At 44.5% G+C, this 20,972-nt stretch overlaps 1 protein-coding gene and 1 long non-coding RNA gene across 6 annotated transcripts in view; one reads left to right on the forward strand and one right to left on the reverse strand.

Annotated features, from left to right (window-relative positions):
- The window catches only part of LOC120101583 (uncharacterized), a 172,009-nt gene that overhangs the window by 15,735 nt on the left and 135,302 nt on the right, over positions 1 to 20,972 (forward strand). For 2 of the 4 annotated variants that reach the window (XR_015684437.1, XR_015684436.1), the window contains exon 2: positions 20,508 to 20,553. The exons of the other annotated variants lie outside the window; for them this stretch is intronic. This is a non-coding gene — a long non-coding RNA (uncharacterized LOC120101583). The remainder of the gene's footprint in view (positions 1 to 20,507; positions 20,554 to 20,972) is intronic. 4 annotated transcript variants of the gene reach the window in all.
- Positions 1 to 20,972, reverse strand: part of Ttn (titin) — a 272,327-nt gene that overhangs the window by 10,251 nt on the left and 241,104 nt on the right. For both annotated transcript variants that reach the window (NM_032068.1, XM_087654755.1), the window contains 31 exon segments: positions 108 to 701; positions 924 to 1,229; positions 1,325 to 1,900; positions 2,513 to 2,812; positions 2,941 to 3,246; positions 3,367 to 3,951; positions 4,088 to 4,390; positions 4,666 to 4,968; positions 5,445 to 5,744; positions 5,845 to 6,132; positions 6,243 to 6,836; positions 7,030 to 7,311; positions 7,392 to 7,697; positions 8,713 to 9,018; positions 9,142 to 9,438; positions 9,526 to 9,816; positions 9,930 to 10,235; positions 10,326 to 10,628; positions 10,741 to 12,807; positions 12,908 to 13,207; positions 13,317 to 13,604; positions 14,272 to 14,565; positions 15,070 to 16,836; positions 16,941 to 17,246; positions 17,341 to 17,643; positions 17,884 to 18,183; positions 18,287 to 18,574; positions 19,116 to 19,412; positions 19,529 to 19,831; positions 19,926 to 20,513; positions 20,625 to 20,921. In NM_032068.1, the coding sequence (NP_114457.1) occupies positions 108 to 701; positions 924 to 1,229; positions 1,325 to 1,900; positions 2,513 to 2,812; positions 2,941 to 3,246; positions 3,367 to 3,951; positions 4,088 to 4,390; positions 4,666 to 4,968; positions 5,445 to 5,744; positions 5,845 to 6,132; positions 6,243 to 6,836; positions 7,030 to 7,311; positions 7,392 to 7,697; positions 8,713 to 9,018; positions 9,142 to 9,438; positions 9,526 to 9,816; positions 9,930 to 10,235; positions 10,326 to 10,628; positions 10,741 to 12,807; positions 12,908 to 13,207; positions 13,317 to 13,604; positions 14,272 to 14,565; positions 15,070 to 16,836; positions 16,941 to 17,246; positions 17,341 to 17,643; positions 17,884 to 18,183; positions 18,287 to 18,574; positions 19,116 to 19,412; positions 19,529 to 19,831; positions 19,926 to 20,513; positions 20,625 to 20,921 (13,944 nt within the window).

Here is a 20,972-nt window from a genome sequence, read left to right on the forward strand (position 1 = left end):
GTAAGAGAACAAAGAACACGATTTAGCAAGACTTCATAATACTTGGCCCCACAAATTAACAATAGGTTGTCTAACACCAAACCAATGGTCAGAGATTTGTCTTTTACCTTCCACTTCCAAGGAAGCAGTGCCAGACACGGATCCCCCTTGGTTGGTAGCTCTGACTTGGTACACCGTGGCATCATCATCTGTGACGCTTGCAATAATGAGCTGGTGGTAGCCACCTTTAAATTCTTGAACTCTGTACTTGAGTCCATCTGCGATAATTTCTTTGCCTTGTCTGTACCATTTCACAATAGGCTTCGGGTGACCGGTCACCTTGCAGACCAAAGTGGCGTTGCTCTGGTACCTTACATTCAGGTTCCTCAGCTCCTCCTTGAAGTGTGGAGCCTGAATCGGAACGTCAGATTTTGGAGTGACAGGTTCTGATGTTTCACTCCATTCACTCTCTCCACCCAGGTTTTCACATTTTACACGGAATTCATATTCAAGACCTTCAATAAGGTTTTGCACGGAGAAGACGGTTTCTCGAATTTCTTCCGTTGTCACAGCAATCCACTTGTTTTGCTTCTTCTCGCGCTTCTCGAGGTAGTAATTTCTGATCTTTGCACCTCCGTCGCTCGCGGGTGGCTTCCAAGCCACAACGCAAGAATCCTTTGTGACAGCCGTGATGGTTGGTTTACCAGGAACGCTTGGCTTTTCTATTAGAAAATAAAAAGATTTGCCATGTTTAAAATAGCTTTATTTGAAAAAGGAATCTCATTTTAAATAAACAGAATTACTCCAAAGTTCTGTGCGACTACAAAGAAGGGATAGGGTATGCACATTCCCCTTTAAAATACAAAAACATTCAATTTTCAAGTGAGAAAGATTATGTGTTATCTGAATCTTCCATTTCCCCCTCAGACTTCACTTCTGCTCACCGAATGGACTCTTGATGATCACCACGGAGGCGACCTCTAGTGGCTCACTGATGCCAAAGGTGTTCTGAGCCGAGACTCGGAAATAATACCCGGCATTTTCTGTGAGGTTCACAATTCTACAAGTTGTCACTGAGATGGCTGAAGACACCAATTGCCATTCAGCACCCTCCTTGGCCTCACATTTCTCCACCACGTAATTGGTGATCCAGGAGCCGCCATCATCAGCGGGCGCTTTCCAGCTGATCACCACCGAGTTCTTGAGTAGTGCTTCAATCACAATGGGTCCCGTAGGCTTGTCTGGTTTATCTGTTGAGAGAAAGCACAGTTGCGGTGGGTTTCACAGTGTGTCCCCCTGAGACCTCTAAAAGGAAACTCACTTTTCGAAAGCAAAAGCCAAATACCTTGTATTTCCACGTCTAGGATGGCATCAACCGTCCCAAAGACATTGCTGAGTTGCACCTTGTATTTCCCGGCATGGGTCTTACGCTGGACATTCTTCATGACGAGATGGGTATAGTGCTCAGTGTTTTCAATGGTAATGCTTTCTGAGTTTTGCAAAAGTTTCTGGCCATGGTACCAAGTCATGGCAGGTACCGGGCGACCAATGTACATAACATGGAGCCGAAGTGTAGATCCCACAGCACCATAATATTTCTCTTTGAGTGGGTAACCGGGATGGAACTGTGGTGCCGCCTGAAGAAGCAGCTTACTGCTGGTTTCTACTTCTCCGACTTCATTAGTGGCTACACATGTGTAGACGCCTTCATCTTCTTGTTCCTCTGTCATTACTGTCAGAGTGTGTGTGCGCCCATCTGAAGACATTTTGTACTTCCGGCTTTGTACGAGCTCTTTACCAAATCGGTACCATTTAATGTCGGGAAGGGGCCTTCCAACTATCTGGCACGAGAGTTGAGCGGCTTCGCCTAACTTGGTGGTCACATCGGCCATTTCCTTGCGCACTCCTGGGGCTTCTCCGGCTGCACATGATGAAAGAGTATGTTAGACGCGTCGTCACTACTGAATCTGTAATCTGTTTGGGCATGGTGGTAATGGATTATCCTATTGACTAAGCTTTAATAGGTGCTATGATGTGCATCTAAGAGTCCTCTATGTTTCTAGGGCCAGATGGGAAATGGTGATTAAGTGAGCGCATCACCCTACTCTATCACATTGCAACTCTATGATTGAGAGGGCATTAGGATGTAGTGTGAGATTTTGAGGGAATGAGTCTCTTGGCCAGTTTAAAGGATTCTTGTCCTTACTTTGGTTCACTGAAGTGAAGTATGTTTGTTAACCTTCCAAATCTTGCTAAGAGGTCATAAAACCCAAAAAGCCTTATTGCATCAGAAGGGGAAACTGCTCAGGAGAAATGCTTAGGCCCTGTAGTCTAAGTTAAACTCCAGCAGGCTTGATTGGAGACCGGAGTTAAAATTGAGGGCTTTGACAAGCGTACGCATGTAAATACATTTGGTCAGAAGCCACCCTAAATACAAAATGCCAGCAGGAGAGTTTAACTTAGACTGCAGGAAAGGGTTAGTTTCCACGGGTTTCGTTTGTCACCCACAGAGAGAGAACCTTGATCTACTTACATGTTAGTTTTGTCTTGACAGACATAGCTGTTCTCCGTGGTCGGCTGAGCCCAGTCTCGTTCTCAGCAAATACTCGGAACTCATATTCAGTTGCTTCTAGCAAACCTCCGATGGTGAACTGCCTGTCCTTGATCCGTTCCTTATTGCTCTTCTTCCAAGCACTGTCCCCAGACTGTCTGTACTCAACCCAGTAGCCAAGGATTTCTTTGCCACCATCGCATTCGGGCTTCTCCCACTGGAGGATGACACTGTCTTTGGATATCGAAAGAATCTCGAGTTCTCCTGGTTGGCTTGGCTTATCTGAAATATTCGAGATGATTAAGAAGAGAATTAGGTTTACTGGTGGGAAACAGGCAAAGGTGAAAACTGGCTTGCTCCATGGTTTTTATTTATTTATTTTTTTGGTCCCGTTTGGAAACTCTGCTTACCGAAGGGATCTTTGCAAACGACGGGTTCAGAAGCAGGGCTGGTCTCGCTAAGGCCCACGTCATTCTGTGCGATGATACGGAATTGATATTCTGCGTCAGGAACAAGGCCAGTGACCGTGTACATGGTGGTGGTGATCTGGGTTTTGTTGTGTCTGACCCACTTGTCAGTGGACGTCTCCTTGCGTTCAATGTAGTAGCCTGTAACTCGAGAGCCACCATCATCTTTAGGTCGAGACCATGACAAGCTGACGGAACTTTTGGTCACGTCAAGTACTTCAGGAGGATTGCTTGGAGGTTCTGGTGGATCTATAAACACAGGTGAGAAATCACACATGGGGATCAGATCTGGTGAGCCGGCGGTTGTAACTTAAGCAGTGTAAGCATTCAAACCAACTTTTCTACCTCTGTGGCTGAAAGAACACTTACTCAGTGGCGTCTTTGGTATGACTGGCTCCTCAGATTTCAAGGGTTTGCTTATGCCAAACTGGTTTTCTGCTGAGACACGGAAATGGTATTCCACATTTTCTTTGAGGCCTTTTACTACCAGAGATGTGCCTCGGACTCTGGAGTCGATGGTATACCAGGCAGCCTTAGGTACCTCTCTTCTCTCAAGGATGTAGCCCAGGATGTCAGCACCACCATCATCAGCAGGAGGTCTCCAGCTGACCCTTACAGAGCGGGCTTGTATGTCATCATATTCGAGTGGCCCTTCTGGAGTGTTGGGACTTCCTATTACCTTGACCTTGATGTAAACTGTCTTCTTGCCACATTTGTTTTCCAGGACCAAGTCATAAGTTCCAGAATCATTTCTGTCTGCTTCTTTGATCACAAGCTCAGTGTGTGTTTCAGACGTTGCAATCATGGCACGCTTACTAACGTCTTGGCCTTCCTTGGTCCATTTACATATTGGGAATGGTTTTCCTTTGATTGGTATGGTAAGCCTGATGACTCCACCTTGTCGCACAAAGACCCCTTCCTGGTATCTTTCGTCAAGTTCATAGTCAGGGTATTCTGAGGAAAAAGGAAGAATTACAATTCATATATATATATATATATATATATATATATATATATATATATATTGAATGGCAGGTAGGAAAAAGTCATAAGGCAATTCTGGCAACAAGTAAGCAGCCATGTATTTTACCTAGCATCTCCGTGACTTTGACTGTTCCTGGTACCTCAGCAGGCTCTCCAGGTCCACCAGCATTACAGGCTAGGACACGGAACCTGTATTCAGCGCCCTGAGGTAGGTGTGTTAGGGTGTACTCCCGAATCTTGGTTGGGGTGGTGTTACATTTGGTCCATTCACGTTGATCTACCTTTTGCATTTCTATCAAGTACCCTGTGACTTTAGATCCACCTTCGTCCTCTGGAACACTCCAGGCCAGGGAGACTGATGTTCTGGTTGTATCTGTAACTCTTGGATTTTGTGGTTTTCCCGGTGGAGCTAGGAAAAAAAGAACAGACAAAAAAAAAAAATCCTTGTTACAGTTGCTGCAAAGTCATATATTGACCATGCGGTATAACAAATTCAATGTGTTGTTGAATACGTAGACTGTTAGCACTTTTGGTTTTTACATTTTTGTATTCTGTAATTTTGTTGTGGTGGTGATTCCATAGCTGAATTTCTCAGAACTCATACAGCTGCATACTTTAGAAGGATGAGTTTCACCACATAACAATTGTATCTCAACAAACTTGGTGTATACTAAAAATATTTACCAATTGGATCCATGGCAACGGTGGGTTTGGAAGGACGACTTGGTTTTCCAGTCCCTCTTGCATTAATGGCTGTGACCCGATGTTCATATTCTAAGCCTTCAATAAGGCCAGTGGATCGGTACCGTGTCATAGTCACTGGTACTTTATTTACACGGACCCACCGATCAGCTCTTACTTCTTTACGCTCAATGATATATCCGGTCACTTGGGAGCCACCGTCATCTTCAGGTGGATACCAAGTAAGTGTCATGCCATCACGGGAGATGTCAAATATCTGTAATGTTTCTGGAGGTCCAGGAATACCTGTAGGAAGGCAGAAAAAAAAAAACCCAATATGCCAACATGAGCAAAGGAATCCAGTTTGTGTGTACTGTGGTTTCAGTTGCTATGAAAGACAAATGACCATTTCCCTAGCACTTTCACTTGTGCCTTTTCCATTTTTGCTGTATTTATAAATATTGATTCAGCACACATTTTATACTTTCCTCTATTGGGCTGTCTATAGTTCCTCCCTTGCATGCTTTTTCTCTTCCTCCCTTTATTTCTTCTTCCATTTTTCCATTCTTTTTTCCTCCAACTCCTTTTCTTTTAACCAAGTAAGAAGGTTAAAAAAAATGAATAAATCTAACACTGTCGAAAGCTGCCGAGCACGGCTGTTTAGAAACCTTAGGAGAACCCAGGAGTTAATTTTACAAGCTGTATTTCTGCTCATCAGGGGAGATAGGCTCTAAATTCAGAGTCAGCTATAGGGAAAATGGTGGAGGAGTTCCAGAACTTACTGATGCTGCTTCGGCATTCAATGACCTCAGACTGCAAGTACGAGCCAATCCCGAAGCGGTTTGTTGCAGCCACGCGGAACACATATTCATTTCCTTCGGTGAGTCTGGTAAACTTAAATGTCGGTCTTGTTACAGACTCGGAAACTGGCAGCCATCCTGGACGATGGGCGTCGCGCTGTTCTACCACGTAGCCACTCAGTGGAGCACCGCCATCCAATTCAGGAGGTTCCCAGGATATAGTCACTGAGGTGGCATCAACTTCATCAATCTTGATGGGCCCAATTGGTGGACCAGGCTTGTCTGAAAGGTGTAGAAATCGGGAGGTGAATTTTTACTTCAAACCAAAACTGGGGATTTAACCATTGGACGACTAAATGGTAACCCTGCCAGACATACTTACCGAGAATAACAACTTTTATTGTCTCTGAGGTGGTTCCCGTAACATTCTTCAATTCGAGCATATATTCTCCAGTATCTCTTATAGTGGTTTCACGGATGGTTAGCTTGGCGACTTTAGTGTGGGTTTCCACGGTGACACGCTCCGATTCTCTCAGTTTAGAACCAGCAAAGAACCAGGAAGCAGTAGGTGGTGGACGGCCAGTGATAGGTATCACCAGCTCGATTGGTCTGCCAGCTGGGACATGGATGGTCTTCTGAGGCATTGTAGAAAGGTCAATTGTTGGCAATACTGTAAGAAAGAAATCAGGCATTTATTCTCACATATGATCTGAAGAGGGAGTGTCCTGCAACCTCAATGTTTTCATTTATTTTGCATTTATGCAGGCATTCAGTACCTACCTCTGAGGTCTTGCACAGTCACTGGTGTGACGATCTCCCTTGGTTCCGACACACCTTTCTCATTTTGGGCCCTCACTCTAAACAGGTACTGTTCACCTTCATTCAGGGAAATCACGGTGTGATCTAAGACCGTGGGCTTCAAAGTGACAACTTTCATCCATCTCTCTGTGCCAGCTTTGCAGGCCTCAAGGACATATCCAGTGAGTCGGCTGCCGCCATCATAGAGTGGTTTCTCCCAAGCAAGAGTCACGGTGGATTTGGTGACATCAACCACTTCTAGTTTTGTGGGCACCAGAGGTACTTCTGAGACGAGAACTGCATCTGATGTCTCACAAGGCTCCCCAATACCATAGATGTTTTCTGGGAGCACTCTAAAGTAGTACATGGTTCCCTCAACGAGTCCAGATATTCGGTAAAGAGTCTTGCTGCATTTGGTGGTCACTGTCTTGAAAGCTCTCATGGCAGCCTCTCGCTTTTCAATAATGTAATTGTTGACCGGAGCACCACCATCAATTGTGGGGATTTCCCAAGTGATGGTCACAGAATCTCTGGAAACTTCTTTAACATTCACTGAAGGACAGGGACCAGGAGTATCTAAAAAAAAAAAAAAAAGATCAGAAGGAATGATTCATACTTACTCTTTATTGCTCGATTGATACTTTTTGTCTATGTTACAGGAAAATATAATCAATGTTGGCCTCTTCTACTGAGGTAATCAATAATAGGCCAAGGTGTGACTTTTTGTGGGCTCTACTTGCAAATTAGCTCAACCTAAGAAAGTGCTTACCATAGACTTTAACTAGGACCGTTGCTGATTTCTTGCCAGACTGGTTTTCGGCTTCAATTGTGTATTTTCCAGCATCATACCGATTAACTTTGTCCACAATGAGCAAAGAGTAGCTCTCCGTGTTGTCAATAATTGCCCGATTTGCAAGGTCAATGCCTTTCTTGCTCCACGTGATGACAGGAGAAGGTCTTCCGGATACGGACACCATCAGGCGCAGTGAGGCTCCGGCCCTGATGATCACAGTCTTCTTCAGATCATCCGCAAGCTCAAGGTCTGGTATTTCTGTAAATACGAAAACGCAGTCAATTCACGAACAGATGGGGCAAGAAAACAACACCTGTAAGCGCTCCTGCGTTAAATACCTAGTCTTTCCACCGGCTCAATTTCAGCAGTCGTCTCGCTGTAGTCACTCATACCCTTCGCATTCACAGCAGCAACCCTGAAGGAGTACTTCTGGCCCATCTTAAGGTCTGGCACAGTGAATTCGTTGTTTCTTATCGTGGTGTTCGTATGCACTCGGCACCATTGATCTGTGTCCTTCTCTTGCATTTCAAGGACGTACCCTATGATGTCAGTACCACCGTCATACATGGGTTTGGTCCATGCCAAACTAATACTGCTCTTGGTGGTATCCACAACTCTCGGGGCAGAAGGTGGTCCAGGGGTGTCTGAAATTTAAAAGAGATAAAGGCACTGCACAAAGGAGGAGACTTTGGGAATGACAGTTTTGTTTTCAAGACAGTTTTGTTTCCAGAGGCATTCAGGACTTAGGAAGGCCCTTTTGGTAAACAGCGTTTTAAATTTTGATACCCTATGGCAACATTCATGCTGTATTATTCCTATAATTATTTCAAGATTTAGATTCTCCGGAGATGCAGCTATTTCTGTCTCTCACTTTGGCTGGCAATAGCATAGTCTCTCTTAACTTTCTTAGCTTGTTCTTAGGGACTTTTCTATAGTTGTCCCTCTTTCACTGGGTTAATATGACACATCTCTATTGTAGGAATCTGGTCCTGCCTTTTTCCTCTGTGACTTACTCCTTTTAGCTCTTGGGCTGAAACTCTATAAATGCTTCTGTTACTTTTTTCTTTTCTTTTCTTTTCTTTTCTTTTCTTTTCTTTTCTTTTCTTTTCTTTCTCTCCTCTCTCTCTCTCTCTCTCTCTCTCTCTCTTTCTCTTTCTTTCTTCTTTCAGAGGGCCGAACCCAGGGCCTTGTGCTTGCTAGGCAAGCACTCTTACCACTGAGCTCAATCCCCAACCCCTCTATGTTACTTTTGAAGGTCATGTAATAATCATGTTGTTAGTACCTTCTGGTTATAAAATTGGATGCCTTATGCTCCCCTAAGCCTCTGCTCAAAAGGAATTTTCGCTCTTTTTTCCTTGTCAATACTAATCAGTAGAACTTATTTTTTGACTCTTCTAGAAGACTTACAAAAATATATCTCTCACGTTGGAATTAGAACAATCTATTGCTTTCCATAGACTAGACAAATATTGCAACAGTTTTCAGCAATGCTAGCTGCTACCAGTAATGTGGTTAAAATCCTATATTTACGATCACAGTAAGTATACGCTATACTGGGTATATGTGTTTCATAAATTCTGAAGTTCCCAGAGTTACCATGTTGGAAAATACTTGTCATGTGGTTTTGGTTGAGCCCAGGGTTACTGTCTTAGGACTCACATGATGGCTCTCTGCACGAGATGAAGTTTGAGGCTTCGCTGGGTTCGCTGTTGCCAGCAGAGTTCACGGCGGTCACCCGGAACTGATAATCGCATCCTTCCATGAGGCTGGTCACCTTCAGCCTGGTGTCATAAACCACGTAGTCTTTGTTGACACGGGTCCAGCGCAAGCTCTTCTTCTCCCGTTTGTCCACCAGGTAGTTGCTGATTTCATTGCCACCGTCCGACTCAGGTTTCGTCCACTGAATGATGATGTGCTCTTTGCCAGCGCCAACTCCTTCTGGTATGCCAGGTTGTGATGGAATCGCTGTTTGTACGGAATGCAAATCAGAATGATCAGGATTGCAGAAAACCACTCTGAACATGACTACCCTTCTTGACCAGCATCAGCGTTTTAATGGCTAACGTGTCTTAAAGAGTTAATACTCACTGAAAGAGTTTCTGGCCACAATCGGCTCTGATTCAATGGGCACGCCAAGGCCATATTTGTTCACGGCCCTCACTCGGAATGTGTACTCATTGTTCTTGATGAGCCTGGTAACCACATAGGACAAAGTGAGGCATTCCGCTTCCACGATCACCCAATTGAGCCGGCTAGTCTCCCGTCTCTCTACAATATAGTGAGTTATCTCTGCTCCCCCATCCTCCTGCGGAAGGCTCCAGGCTAAGGTGCACTTCTCCTCGGTCACTCTGCTGACGGTGAGTTTTCCACATGGGCCAGGAGAATCTGAAACAGGCAGGATGACAAGTCATGATGAACGGCATACTTGGCGAGTGCTACAGTTATCGGAAAGAGGGCCTTTGATCTGCTTACCAAGAACTTTGACCATGACAGATACGGACTTGGTCCCACTAGCGTTCTTCACGGTCAGTGTGTATTTCCCACTGTCGCTCCGGTCGCAGTATTTGATCACAGCGGTTGCTCGCTTGCCGGTGTACTGTAGGGAAACTTTTTCACAGAGATCCAGTTCCTTGTCTCCTTTGGTCCAGATGATTTTGGGTTCAGGTTTGCCACCAACGGCAGCATCGAGAACAAGATCTGAACCTGCTCTGATGGTCACCAGATCGCCTTGTAACCTGGCATCCAATTCAGCTTTCGGTGGAGCTGTTAATAGGCAAAATAGATATGAATGAATGCCCGACAGTTCGGACGTCCACTTAAGTTAAAAGGAGAACACTGGAGTTAGCTGAAGGGAGCACGTGTTGGCTATTTCTTACCGTATTCGTCTCGGCAAGTTACAGGGCCTGTCGATTCAGAACCTTTGCTAATTATGCCTGCCGCGTTCTTGGCCAACACACGGAATTCGTAAGTGTCGCCTTCACTGAGAGCGGTCACAGTGAAGAAATTATCAGAGACGATGGTGTAGTTGCACTTGAGCCAGCGACCGTCTCCGACTTCACTGACTGGCTTCCGTTCTATGATGTAGCCCACAACTTTGCTGCCTCCGTCATACATGGGGGCAGACCAAACTAGTGACACTGTTGATCTTGTGACGTCTGTCACTTCCGGTCTACCGGGTGGATCTAGAAGGGATATGAAATAAGGTTAAAAAGACAAGTGGGTTCTAATACCAGAAGTAGTAATGACTGTAGTTTTAGCAGTTTCTTACATACCAACTGGGTTCTGAGCCATGATAGGTCTCGAAGCTTCACTGGCCTTGCTGACGCCTGCGGCATTGAGTGCATATGTCCGGAACTGATACTCTAGTCCTTCTACCAAGCCTGTCACTTTGTAGTTACACTCTAGGCACGGCACTTTGTTTTCTTTGACCCAAAGGATGGTGTTACGTTCTTTCTTCTCAACCCAGTAGCCAACGATTTTACTACCGCCGTCATGGTAGGGTTCTTCCCAGCGAATCGACATAGCATTGGCAGACACATAGTAGACTTCGGGTCTGGTAGGAGCGCTTGGTGGAACTAAATATAGACAGGGAGATATATAAGATTATGGGTTTTTTTAAAATAAAACTCAGTAGAAATTTAAAAATTTTAAAAGTAGACTTTGAAGTTTGGTATTGATTTTCCTTACCGAATGGATGCTCGGCAACTATTGGCACTGACTCCAGAGGCTTGCTGACCCCGAATCTGTTCTCTGAGCTGACACGGAAACAGTATTCTTTGTATTTTGTGAGGTGCGTGACTTTAATCTGAGTGCGCTTCACACTGGAATTGATAAGCTGCCAGGCTGTTGTACCCGACTCCCGCTTTTCAACTATGTAATTTGTAATTTCGGTGCCTCCGTCATCCTTCGGTTCAGACCACGATAGGACGCAGGATTCAGCCGAGACAGATGAGACCTCAATGGGACCAGTTACTGGCCCTGGCCTTCCAATGACTACAACTGTGATGGTGAAAGTTTTAACACCGGCTGTATTTTCCAGGGTCAGGAAGTATCTGCCAGAGTCACCTCTCATGCTGTCCTTTACAGTCAGGGTGGTCCTGTCTTTTGTTGTTGTGATGCTCATTCGATCTGTCTCCTTGAGTCTCATTTCCTCTAGTTTCCATGTTACTTTGGGGGCAGGACGACCACTGATGGGCACATCAATGGTAAAAGTGCTTCCAGCCTTGCAAGTTATGAGCTGATTGGTGATTCCGGTGAGATCAGCAGTGGGCTCAATTTGAGGCTCCTTGATGATAACAGATGAGAAAGCTTCTCTGGGTTCACTGTAGCCGGCATCGTTCTTGGCTTTCACCCGGAATTCGTATTCCGTGTTCTCGACGAGGCGCTCCACTGTGAAAGTCAGCTGTTTGGTGTGACCAGCTTCAACCCAGAAGTCAGATCCCTTTTGTCTCATTTCCAGCAGGTAGCTAGTGATCCGACTGCCTCCATCATGTTCGGGTTTAAGCCAGGCCAGGACTGCAGAGGATTTGCTAGTGTCAACGACATCGAGTCTCCTAGGGGGAGCAGGCTGTTCCGTGGCTACAATCGGTTCTGGCATTTCATAGGGTTCACCAACACCATACTCATTTTCAGCAGAAACACGGAAATAGTATGGGACTCCTTCTGTCAGATCGCTCACCTTGAGGATCTGGCGAGTACATTTTTCACTGACAACCTGCCAGCTACGGCGACTTGCTTCCCGTTTCTCTATCACATAGTGATGGATCCGGGCACCGCCATCAAGGAGAGGGGCATCCCACATCAGGGTGGCAGATCCCCGGGTCACATCTTTGAAGGTAATTGGACCAGGTGGTCCTGGAGAATCTAGCACCTTCACAGTGAATGTTATTGACTTCCTGCCGCTGTTGTTTTCCACGGTGAGTGTGTATTTCCCTGCATCGTTTCTGTTGCAGTTTTCCACAGTGAGGGTGCTGAAGGAGTCTGTTGTATGGATATCTGCACGGATGCTAAGGTTAGAGTCAGGCTTGCTCCATACCGCTGTAGGAGTGGGTCTACCCTGGTAGGCGATGAAGAGACGAATGCTAGCTCCCGCTCTAACAATGTGAGTCTGCTTGAAGTTTGCATCAATGTCTAACTCAGGAGCTGATAATCGGTCAACTGCTTTTATCGTTCCAGTCACCTCACAGCTGTCTCCTTTCCCAGCACCGTTGATGGCACTGACCCGGAATTTGTATTCCTCGCCTGCCTGGAGATCAGTGACTGTGTATCTTGTTTTCACACACGGCTCCGTGTTTACTTTGTGCCAGTCCCCTAAGTCAGCTTTGCACATTTCTATTATGTACCCAATTATTTCCATCCCGCCATCGAAGACTGGCCGGGCCCATTCTAAGCTCACAGTTGTCTTGGATGTGTCTGTCACTTTGACTACCGCGGGAGCACTTGGCGGGTTAACGGGCTCTCTACATTTAATGAGTCTTGAGATGCCACTTGCTGGTCCCACGCCCGCGGCGTTCTCTGCCATGACATGGAACTCATACTCGTTGCCTTCTACTAGACCAGTGACTTTGAATCTTGTCTCGGAGATGGGTCGCTTGCTGATCACTTTTACCCATCTTGTGCTTTTCTTTTCTCTCCTCTCGAGGATGTAGTGTTGAATCTCATTGCCACCATCTGATTCTGGCCTCGTCCAAGTCAGGGTAATGCTGTTGCCTGTTACATTGCTAGGCTCTGGAATTCCAGGCGCATCTGGAATGGCTGGAATGGAGTGGAGTGGGAGGAGGGGAATCAGTTAGATTAATTTGCTTAGAAAGTTAGGCTTATGACACAATACCCCTTAGTAGAACAGGAAACTTACTGTATTGTATTTGAGCAACCACAGGGTCGGACTCAAGTGGCCTCCCAACACCAAACTTGTTAACTGCAGAAACCCGGAACTGATACTCATTGCCAGTTATGAGTTTAATGGCAGTGTAACTCTGGGCTTCACAATGATCCTCAATTAATGCCCAAGCAAGTCTGCTGGTTTCTCGCTTTTCAATGATGTAGTGGGTGACAGGAGCGCAGCCATCATTGAGTGGTGCCTCCCACCACAGGGTCATCTTTTCACCAGTAATATTAGTAAATCTTATTGGCCCGACTACTTTTCCTGGTGTATCTGTAAGAAAAAGTTTGAAGAGTTACTTTTTTTTCTTGTCCATTAAAGTATTATTAGCCACATCCCTAATCTAAGTCTAATAAATCAAACTGAATTTATTTTAAAATACCTTGTACTTTCACTGTAATTTCTGCTTTTGTGGAACCAGATACATTTTTGGCTTCCACAGTATAAACACCACGGTGATCTCGAGTTGCATCTCTGACAAAGAGGCTGGTAGAGCCGAGAACATCAGTTATCTCCATGTTCATTCTCCTCTCAATTTCAACTCCATCTTTGAACCAAGTTACTCGTGGGACTGGTCGTCCTTGGACCAAAGCTTTGATCCTAAGACTGTCTCCAGACTTAATAACAAGACCATCGAAGTACTCAGGGCCAAACTCTACTGTTGGTGGAACTGTAAAAGAACAGAAACATTCATTAATTTGGCTTAATGAAGATAGATGCAAAAATAGTTTTCATCAGGACCATATTATGAAGTCTGTGGAGGCGACCATTTCCAGTCTACCAAAGGCCATTTGAAAGTCGGGCTGGTGTCTGAGTGTGTAGGTAATGGGATTAAACATTTACCCATGACTGAATTATTCCCCTTGTTACTCCTGACTTGTGATGTCTTTGCATCATCCTTTGCAGAAAGAGAACTGCAACATTTGCAAGTCTAAATAGTGTTGCATATCCAAACAAGTTCCCAGGAGAAACCATTAGCTTCATACAGGCAGAAAATGATTACATCGCTTCATATATATTATATATATATATATATATATATATATATTAGTTGTATATTTAATATAGATAGACAGCTATTCCTAGTATATTAGTAGAAATGGCTAGAAACCTAAACGCCATTCCCATACTTGATCTTTACATGGGATGGGGTAAAATAATAGACAGGACAAAAAGAATCGACATACAAAAGGACCTAATTCATCATCCACATGGCGGCCATAGCTCATCTACAGAAAAAGACCCCTGTACTCCTTTATAGACCAGAGTCATTTAAAAAGCATTTTTAAAACTCTGAACACTCTTTACCACAATGGAAAGTGGTTGGAAATGCTTACCGTTTTCATCTCTTGTCATAATGAGGCCAGAAGACTGTGAGGGAGGGCTTATAGTGCCAACAGCATTTCTTGCAATTATTCTGAACTCATATCGATCCCCAGGACTGAGTCCTGAAACTGTGTACTGACATTCACTAACGTCAGTGAAGTTGCATCTCACCCAGCGGTCACTTCCTTGCCGTTTCTCAATGCTGTAGGCCACGATCTTACTGCCCCCATCACGTAATGGTGGGTTCCATTTAAGTGTGATGGTTTCACGGGTGACATCAATGTAGTCAGGAGTGCCCGGTGGGTCTGAAAAATTATAGGAAAGTTAAAACCAGTGCTATATTTGTAACCATCTTTTGATTATCAGTAAAGTAAAGCAACATGGACAAACCAGGCTCATTTGCATTACTAATTTCAACTTTCTGCTTCAAAGTCTTTTGGAGAATTGAAGAATTCTAAATTACTTTATTGGATTGAGTTAAAATCATTCCTCTGGCTGGGTGTGGGTGTCACACACCTTTAATCCCAGCACTTGGGAGGCAGAGGCAGGAAGATCTCTGAGTTCAAGGCCAGCCCATTCTACAGAGTAAGTTCCAGGACAGCCAAGGATACCCAGACAATTCCAAAACCCAAATCAAAATCACCCCCAACCCCTCCAAAACCAATTCCTCTGGCTTTACATGACTGGTTCCATAATGCCAGGAAGATAGAGCCAAGAGGGTAACTTCTAAAAGAGAAGCAGTGTTTGGTGTATTTATTGCTAGTATATCTGGTTGCTTAATTAAACATATTTGGGTAACAGTCACTTACCTACTGGGGAAACAGCTAATGTGAACTTGCTTGGGTCACTAGGTGAGCTTAGGCCAGCAGAATTCTCAGCATATACTCGGAATTGGTAGTCCAGCCCCTCTATTAAGCCGGTAGCTCTGTATTCTCTCCCAGATATTGGTGATGTGTTAACCCTTTGCCAGAGAATGCTGTTTCTTTCTTTCTTTTCAACATGGAATCCAGTAACTTCTGAACCCCCATCATAAACTGGTGCATCCCAAGTTAGTGACATGCCATCTGAAGTCACATTGTATATGACCGGCTTTCCTGGAGGACCGGGAATCCTGAATTGGTGTTTTGCCACGATAACGTTTGAGACAAGTGGCTCACTGACGCCATATCTATTTTCTGCTCTAACTCTAAACTGGTATTCGGAATCTTTGACCAGATTGGAAACTTTGAAAGTTGTTCTGGCAACACTTGAACACACCATTTTCCAATTTGTTTGTGAGGCTTCCCGCTTCTCGATGCTGTAACAGGTAATTTCTCCTCCTCCGTCATCTTCAGGTATGTCCCACGACATGATGGCACTGTCAGCCTTGATCTCATCGAATCGAATGGGTCCTTTGGGCTTTGATGGCGGGCCAAGGGTGATGATTGTAATGGGGAATGAGTTTCTACATACCGCATTATCGAGGATAACGGTATATTTCCCTCCATTCTCCTTCTTCACATTCTTAATACTCAAGGTGATTTTGTTTTCTGTTTTACTGAAGCGAACATACTCACTTTCTTTCAGTGGCAAGCCATCTTTCAGCCAACTGATGGACGGCTTGGGTTTTCCTTTATAAGGTAATTCAAGGTGTACGTTATGCCCAATTCTCACGGATATTTGTGCCCCGGGGATTTCTGACAAGTCCACTTCAGGTGTGATTACAAGCTCTTTCACTGTAAGTGGCCCAATGGTGACAGGGTCGCTCTGTCCTTTCTCATTTCTAGCAGACACTCGGAATTCTAAGACCGATTGCTCTTTAAGTTGTCCAATCTCAATTTCACAGGTCTTACTGATGCCGGCGTGGGACCACGCTTGTTCACCTTTCCCTTTCCGTTCCACGAGGTAGTCTGTGATGATGCTCCCACCATCAAAGTCAGGTTTGGTCCAGCTCAGGACAACAGATGTCTTTGTGGAATCCTTCATTGAGAGATCACGGATAGGTGCTGGCACCTCAGCAGCCTTCACAGGCTCTGTAGTCTCACAAGGCTCGCCAATTCCAATTTCATTTTCTGCCAGAACCCTGAAGAAGAAGGGTGTCTTCTCTGACAAATCCATTACTTTAAAGGATGTGCCAGAACACTTGTGTGACACAATAGACCAGGTTCTCTTTGTGGCATCTCTCTTTTCGATGACATAGTTAATGATGGGAGACCCCCCGTCAATGAGAGGAGGATCCCATAGCAACGTGACTGTGCCTAGGGAAACGTGCTTCACCTGTAACTTCTGGCAAGCCGCCGGTGTGTCGAGCACTTTAACACTCACGGTGGAAGACTTTGGTTGGCCGACTCCATTTTCTATTGTCAGAATGTATTTTCCTGTGTCATTGCGGGTAACTTGAGGGATAACCAGCAGAGAGGATGAATCAGTGTTTTGGATGCTGTATCTGGCATCACTGCCGAGATTCTTCTCATCTTTCCTCCAGGTGACTGTAGGGGGAGGTCTGCCTTTGAAGGGGATCAGTAGTTGAACGTCCTCACCGGCTTTAGCTATCACAGATGTTCTGAGAGCCACATCCAGGTCAATTTCTGGTTCCTCTGTAGACACAAAATGGACATTTACAGTGAGTTTTAAAAGAAAGCGAGTGCCTGCCTGGAACTCTTAGGAAGGCATCAAGCATCGTCACACTGGTTGTACATACCAAGGATGTCTTTAGCTTGTACAGGTTCAGTCATTGTTATAGGTTCTCCTTGACCGGCACAGTTTACAGCTGACACTTGGAAATAGTAATTGACTCCAGGTTTCAGGTTAGATACCACATATTCCGTAGTTCTGGCCTCTCCCTTGGTAGAGACGATAGTCCATTCTTCTTCCTCTCCTTGTCTCATCTCAACAACATATCCGGTAACATCACTGCCGCCATCATAGACAGGTTTACTCCAGCCAAGAGTGATGGATGATTTAGTGGAGTCTGCAATCCTTATCTTGGCAGGTGGTCCTGGAGGATCTGGAACAGCAATTTACAATCCAGCCATTACGTAATAATCAGTGATTCAGTCACACAAAGGGACAAGTGAAGATGCCATGATACGAGTGCTTACCTATTGGATCAGCAGCCTTATAGAAGTCAGACGGTTCTGAGAACGGACCCATTCCAGCAGCATTTACAGCACAGACTCGATATTGATAGTCACTATTTTCCGTGAGTCCTGTCACTTTTTGCCTGGTGTCACGAATAGTCTCCTTTAATACTTTAAGCCATGCTAGACTCTTCTTGTCTCGTTTTTCAAGGAAATAGCCATTTATTTCACTGCCACCATCTACAGTTGGCCTGTTCCAGACAACAGTCATTGAATTCTTGGTAATCTTTGTCACCTCTGGGATGCTTGGTGGCCCGGGTGTAACTATTTAAGAAGGAAAGAACAGATGAGTTTGAAGAATCAACAGGTTCTACTTAAGCATTTTTTAATGCTAAAATATTAGTTTAGTAATGACAGTTCTGGTCTTGTGGAAAGGATAGTAATGAGACAAGATGAGATGCAAAAGAAAATCATTTTAAGAAAAACACTTATAAGCTATCAGAATAGCTTATGTCTGAGTGTGTTTTTCACATCTTTTAGTTTTGTAACGAAGCTATAGCTCACCGAAGGAATTCTTGGCTACAACAGGCTCAGATTCTAGTGGCTCGCCAATTCCATATTTATTCACAGCTCGGACTCGGAAGATGTACTCATTCCCTTTGATAATTTTGGTGGTTGTAATGATGCACTCTTCCAGATTTTCAGCCACCATAGACCACACGACTCGGCTTGTCTCACGTTTCTCCACGATGTAGTGGGTGATCTTTGCCCCACCGTCGTCAGCTGGAGGCCTCCAGAGTAGAGTTATCTTCTCTGCAGTGACAGTCTTAAATTCAATTGGTCCACCTGGAGGTCCTGGTTTGTCTACCAATGAAAGAAGAAGACAATGTTAGGGCCTTTAAAAGGCCAAGTGACTTTCAATTACAAAGGTAAACAAAATAAGACATTGCGCATGTGAAGCACCTACCAAGGATCTGTACTCTGATGGTGGCTGAGGCAGACCCCATGGCATTCCTTAGTTTTAACTCATAGCTTCCACTATTAAGGCGGTTAGCATCTTTGATGAGTATAGATGCAAGGTCAGTGCTATTTTCCACACACACCAGGGCATTGGTTTGTAATTCTTTATCATCTTTGTACCACTCAATCGTAGGCTCGGGTTTGCCAGAAATGCCAGCTCTGAGCTTCACAGATGTACCTGCTCTGTATTTGACAACTTCTGTATATTCTAGAGGCAAGTCAATCACAGGCCCGCCTACGAGAAAACAGACAAAGCAGTTGAAATCTTAGAAGGGTGAAAAAATGAAAAAACGTTGCTGAACTTCGAAATAGGTTAATTGACCATTTGTGGGCACACGTGTGCATGTGTGTTGTATGAACTTTCTGCAGGTCTAAGCCTACTCACTTAAACTTTTAGTTTTATAAGTCACTTTTATATCTCCGATGGGGAAGACAGACTGAATAGACCGTCAGCCTCAGGAACACTACCATAAGTGCATGAGGAAGTGAGTTCTTTCTAAATATACTTTAACTTCTTATAGGTATTTGGTTTTAGTGATGAGAACAGGATCAGGGATGAGACCATCACTTTTGTAAAGTGGATTGATCTGTGTTGTTGAAAGCAAGAGAATTCATGGAATTCAAGGGCATTCATGGAACTTGCCCGATCAATGATAGGTTCCTAAATATTCCAGCTAGTTTATAGTTACTCCCACAATTTAATTAAATTTTAATTAAATTTAATTAAAACACACAGTGAAAGCCATTAAAGAAAACATTGAGTGAAACCTGCTTACCGTAAGAGTCAATGCATGTGATGGGGCCTACAACCTCAGATGGGTTGCTGACAGAACCAACAGCGTTTCTAGCAAAGACCCGGAATTCATACTGGGAATTCTGCGTCAGTCCAGAGACAGTGAATTGAGTCTCGATAACATTGGTGAAGCTGGCCTTAGTCCACCTCCCATCCGGAAGGTCGCGCCTCTCAACAATGTAGCCTGTTATCTTGCTTCCTCCATCAAAAGCTGGTTGTTGCCATGAAAGGTTGACAGAGTTCTTTGAAATATCGGTGATCCGGACATTTCTTGGGGGTTCTGCAATAATGAGAAAGTAGGTCAGTGGCACTCAGGCCAATTCATTTTGCTTGGAAGAAACGAACTTTTACATTTTTTCAGTTATAAGAACTGTTCTGTACATGACAGTTACATACCGCAGGCATCAATGGCCAAGACTGGTTCAGAGGAATGGCTGGGTTTTCCAATACCGGCAGCATTCTCTGCATACACCCTGAATTCATAAATTAGTCCAGCGCTGATTGTCGTAACTTTGAAGTGAGTTGTACGGATGATCATTTTGTTGGCTTTTTGCCACAAAATACTATTTCTGTCTTTCATTTCCAGGTGGTAGCCTATGACTGCACTGCCTCCATTGGACACTGGCTCATGCCAACCCACAGTGATGCTTTCCCGCGTAACATTAGATACCCAGGGTGTAGATGGTGGTCCAGGTGTTGCTAGAAAAGAGAGAAAAAAACCCCACAGGTTAAGACAAGCACTTAGCACAGTTTTATAGTAAACACCAATATGGGGTGTCTAAGGTCAACTTACTGTATGGTAGTTTGACAACCACACAAGCTGAGTCTATGTGATCGCTGATGCCAAAGCGGTTTTCTGCCTTGATGCGGAATTGGTATTCCTCTCCTGTGGTTAGTTTCATGACTTTGATCATGGTTCTTGCTACTGTTGCCGATACTTCAGTCCACACAGCAGTACTTGTTTCTCTCTTCAGTACAATATAATTGGTGACGTGGCTTCCGCCATCATACTTTGGTGGCTCCCACTTGAGGGTCACACTTTCTTCAGTTATATCACTAATGGCTACAGGGCCAGTAGGGGGACCAGGCCTGTCCAGCACGATGATGTTAATGAAAGTTTTGGTTGTTCCACTGGAGTTGGCAGCGGTGATCTCATATTTTCCAGCGTCAGCGGTGACGCTTTCTTTAAGATTGATGGTCAGGTTCTCAGCGGTAATCTCGGTATTAAATCTCATGGTGGCCTTCAGTGGCACACCATCTCTTGATAAGGTCACTTTGGGCAGTGGTTTTCCAGAAATCGGAATGTCGACTTTAAGGTTGGAGCCAGCTCTTACGTACACAGTGTGACTTGGGAAATTCTTCATGTCAATTTCAGGTGGTTCTGAGAAGAAAAAGAAAACCCAGAAGTATGAAAAATAAAGGTGAGAAAATGGCTAAAAGAATTAACTTACCTAAATGCAGAAGATTTGTTTCTGCATAAAATTAGACATACCTAGGTGGTCCTTTATGAGGACGGGAAGCAGGAGCTCCCTCGGGTCACTCAGACCAGCTTGGTTTTCTGCAAAGACCCGGAAGAAGTACTCATGACCCTCTCTCAGACCGGAAACAACATGGTGGGTTGTCTTCACCACGGCGCACTTAACCCAGTTTTTCTGTCCTTTTTCTAGTGCTTCAACAACGTAGTGTAGGATTCTGCTCCCACCATCATGCTCTGGCTTCAGCCAGCTCAGCGAGACACTGTCTTTGGATACACTTGTGACTCCAAGCTTTTCTGGTGGGCTTGGTTTTTCTAAACAATAAAAATGAAGCATTGAAAGAACGGTAACATATGTTTACAGCA

The sequence above is a fragment of the Rattus norvegicus genome, chromosome 3 (genome assembly GCF_021556685.1).
Source record: "Rattus norvegicus strain SHRSP/BbbUtx chromosome 3, alternate assembly SHRSP_T2T, whole genome shotgun sequence".
Lineage (NCBI taxonomy): Eukaryota > Metazoa > Chordata > Mammalia > Rodentia > Muridae > Rattus > Rattus norvegicus.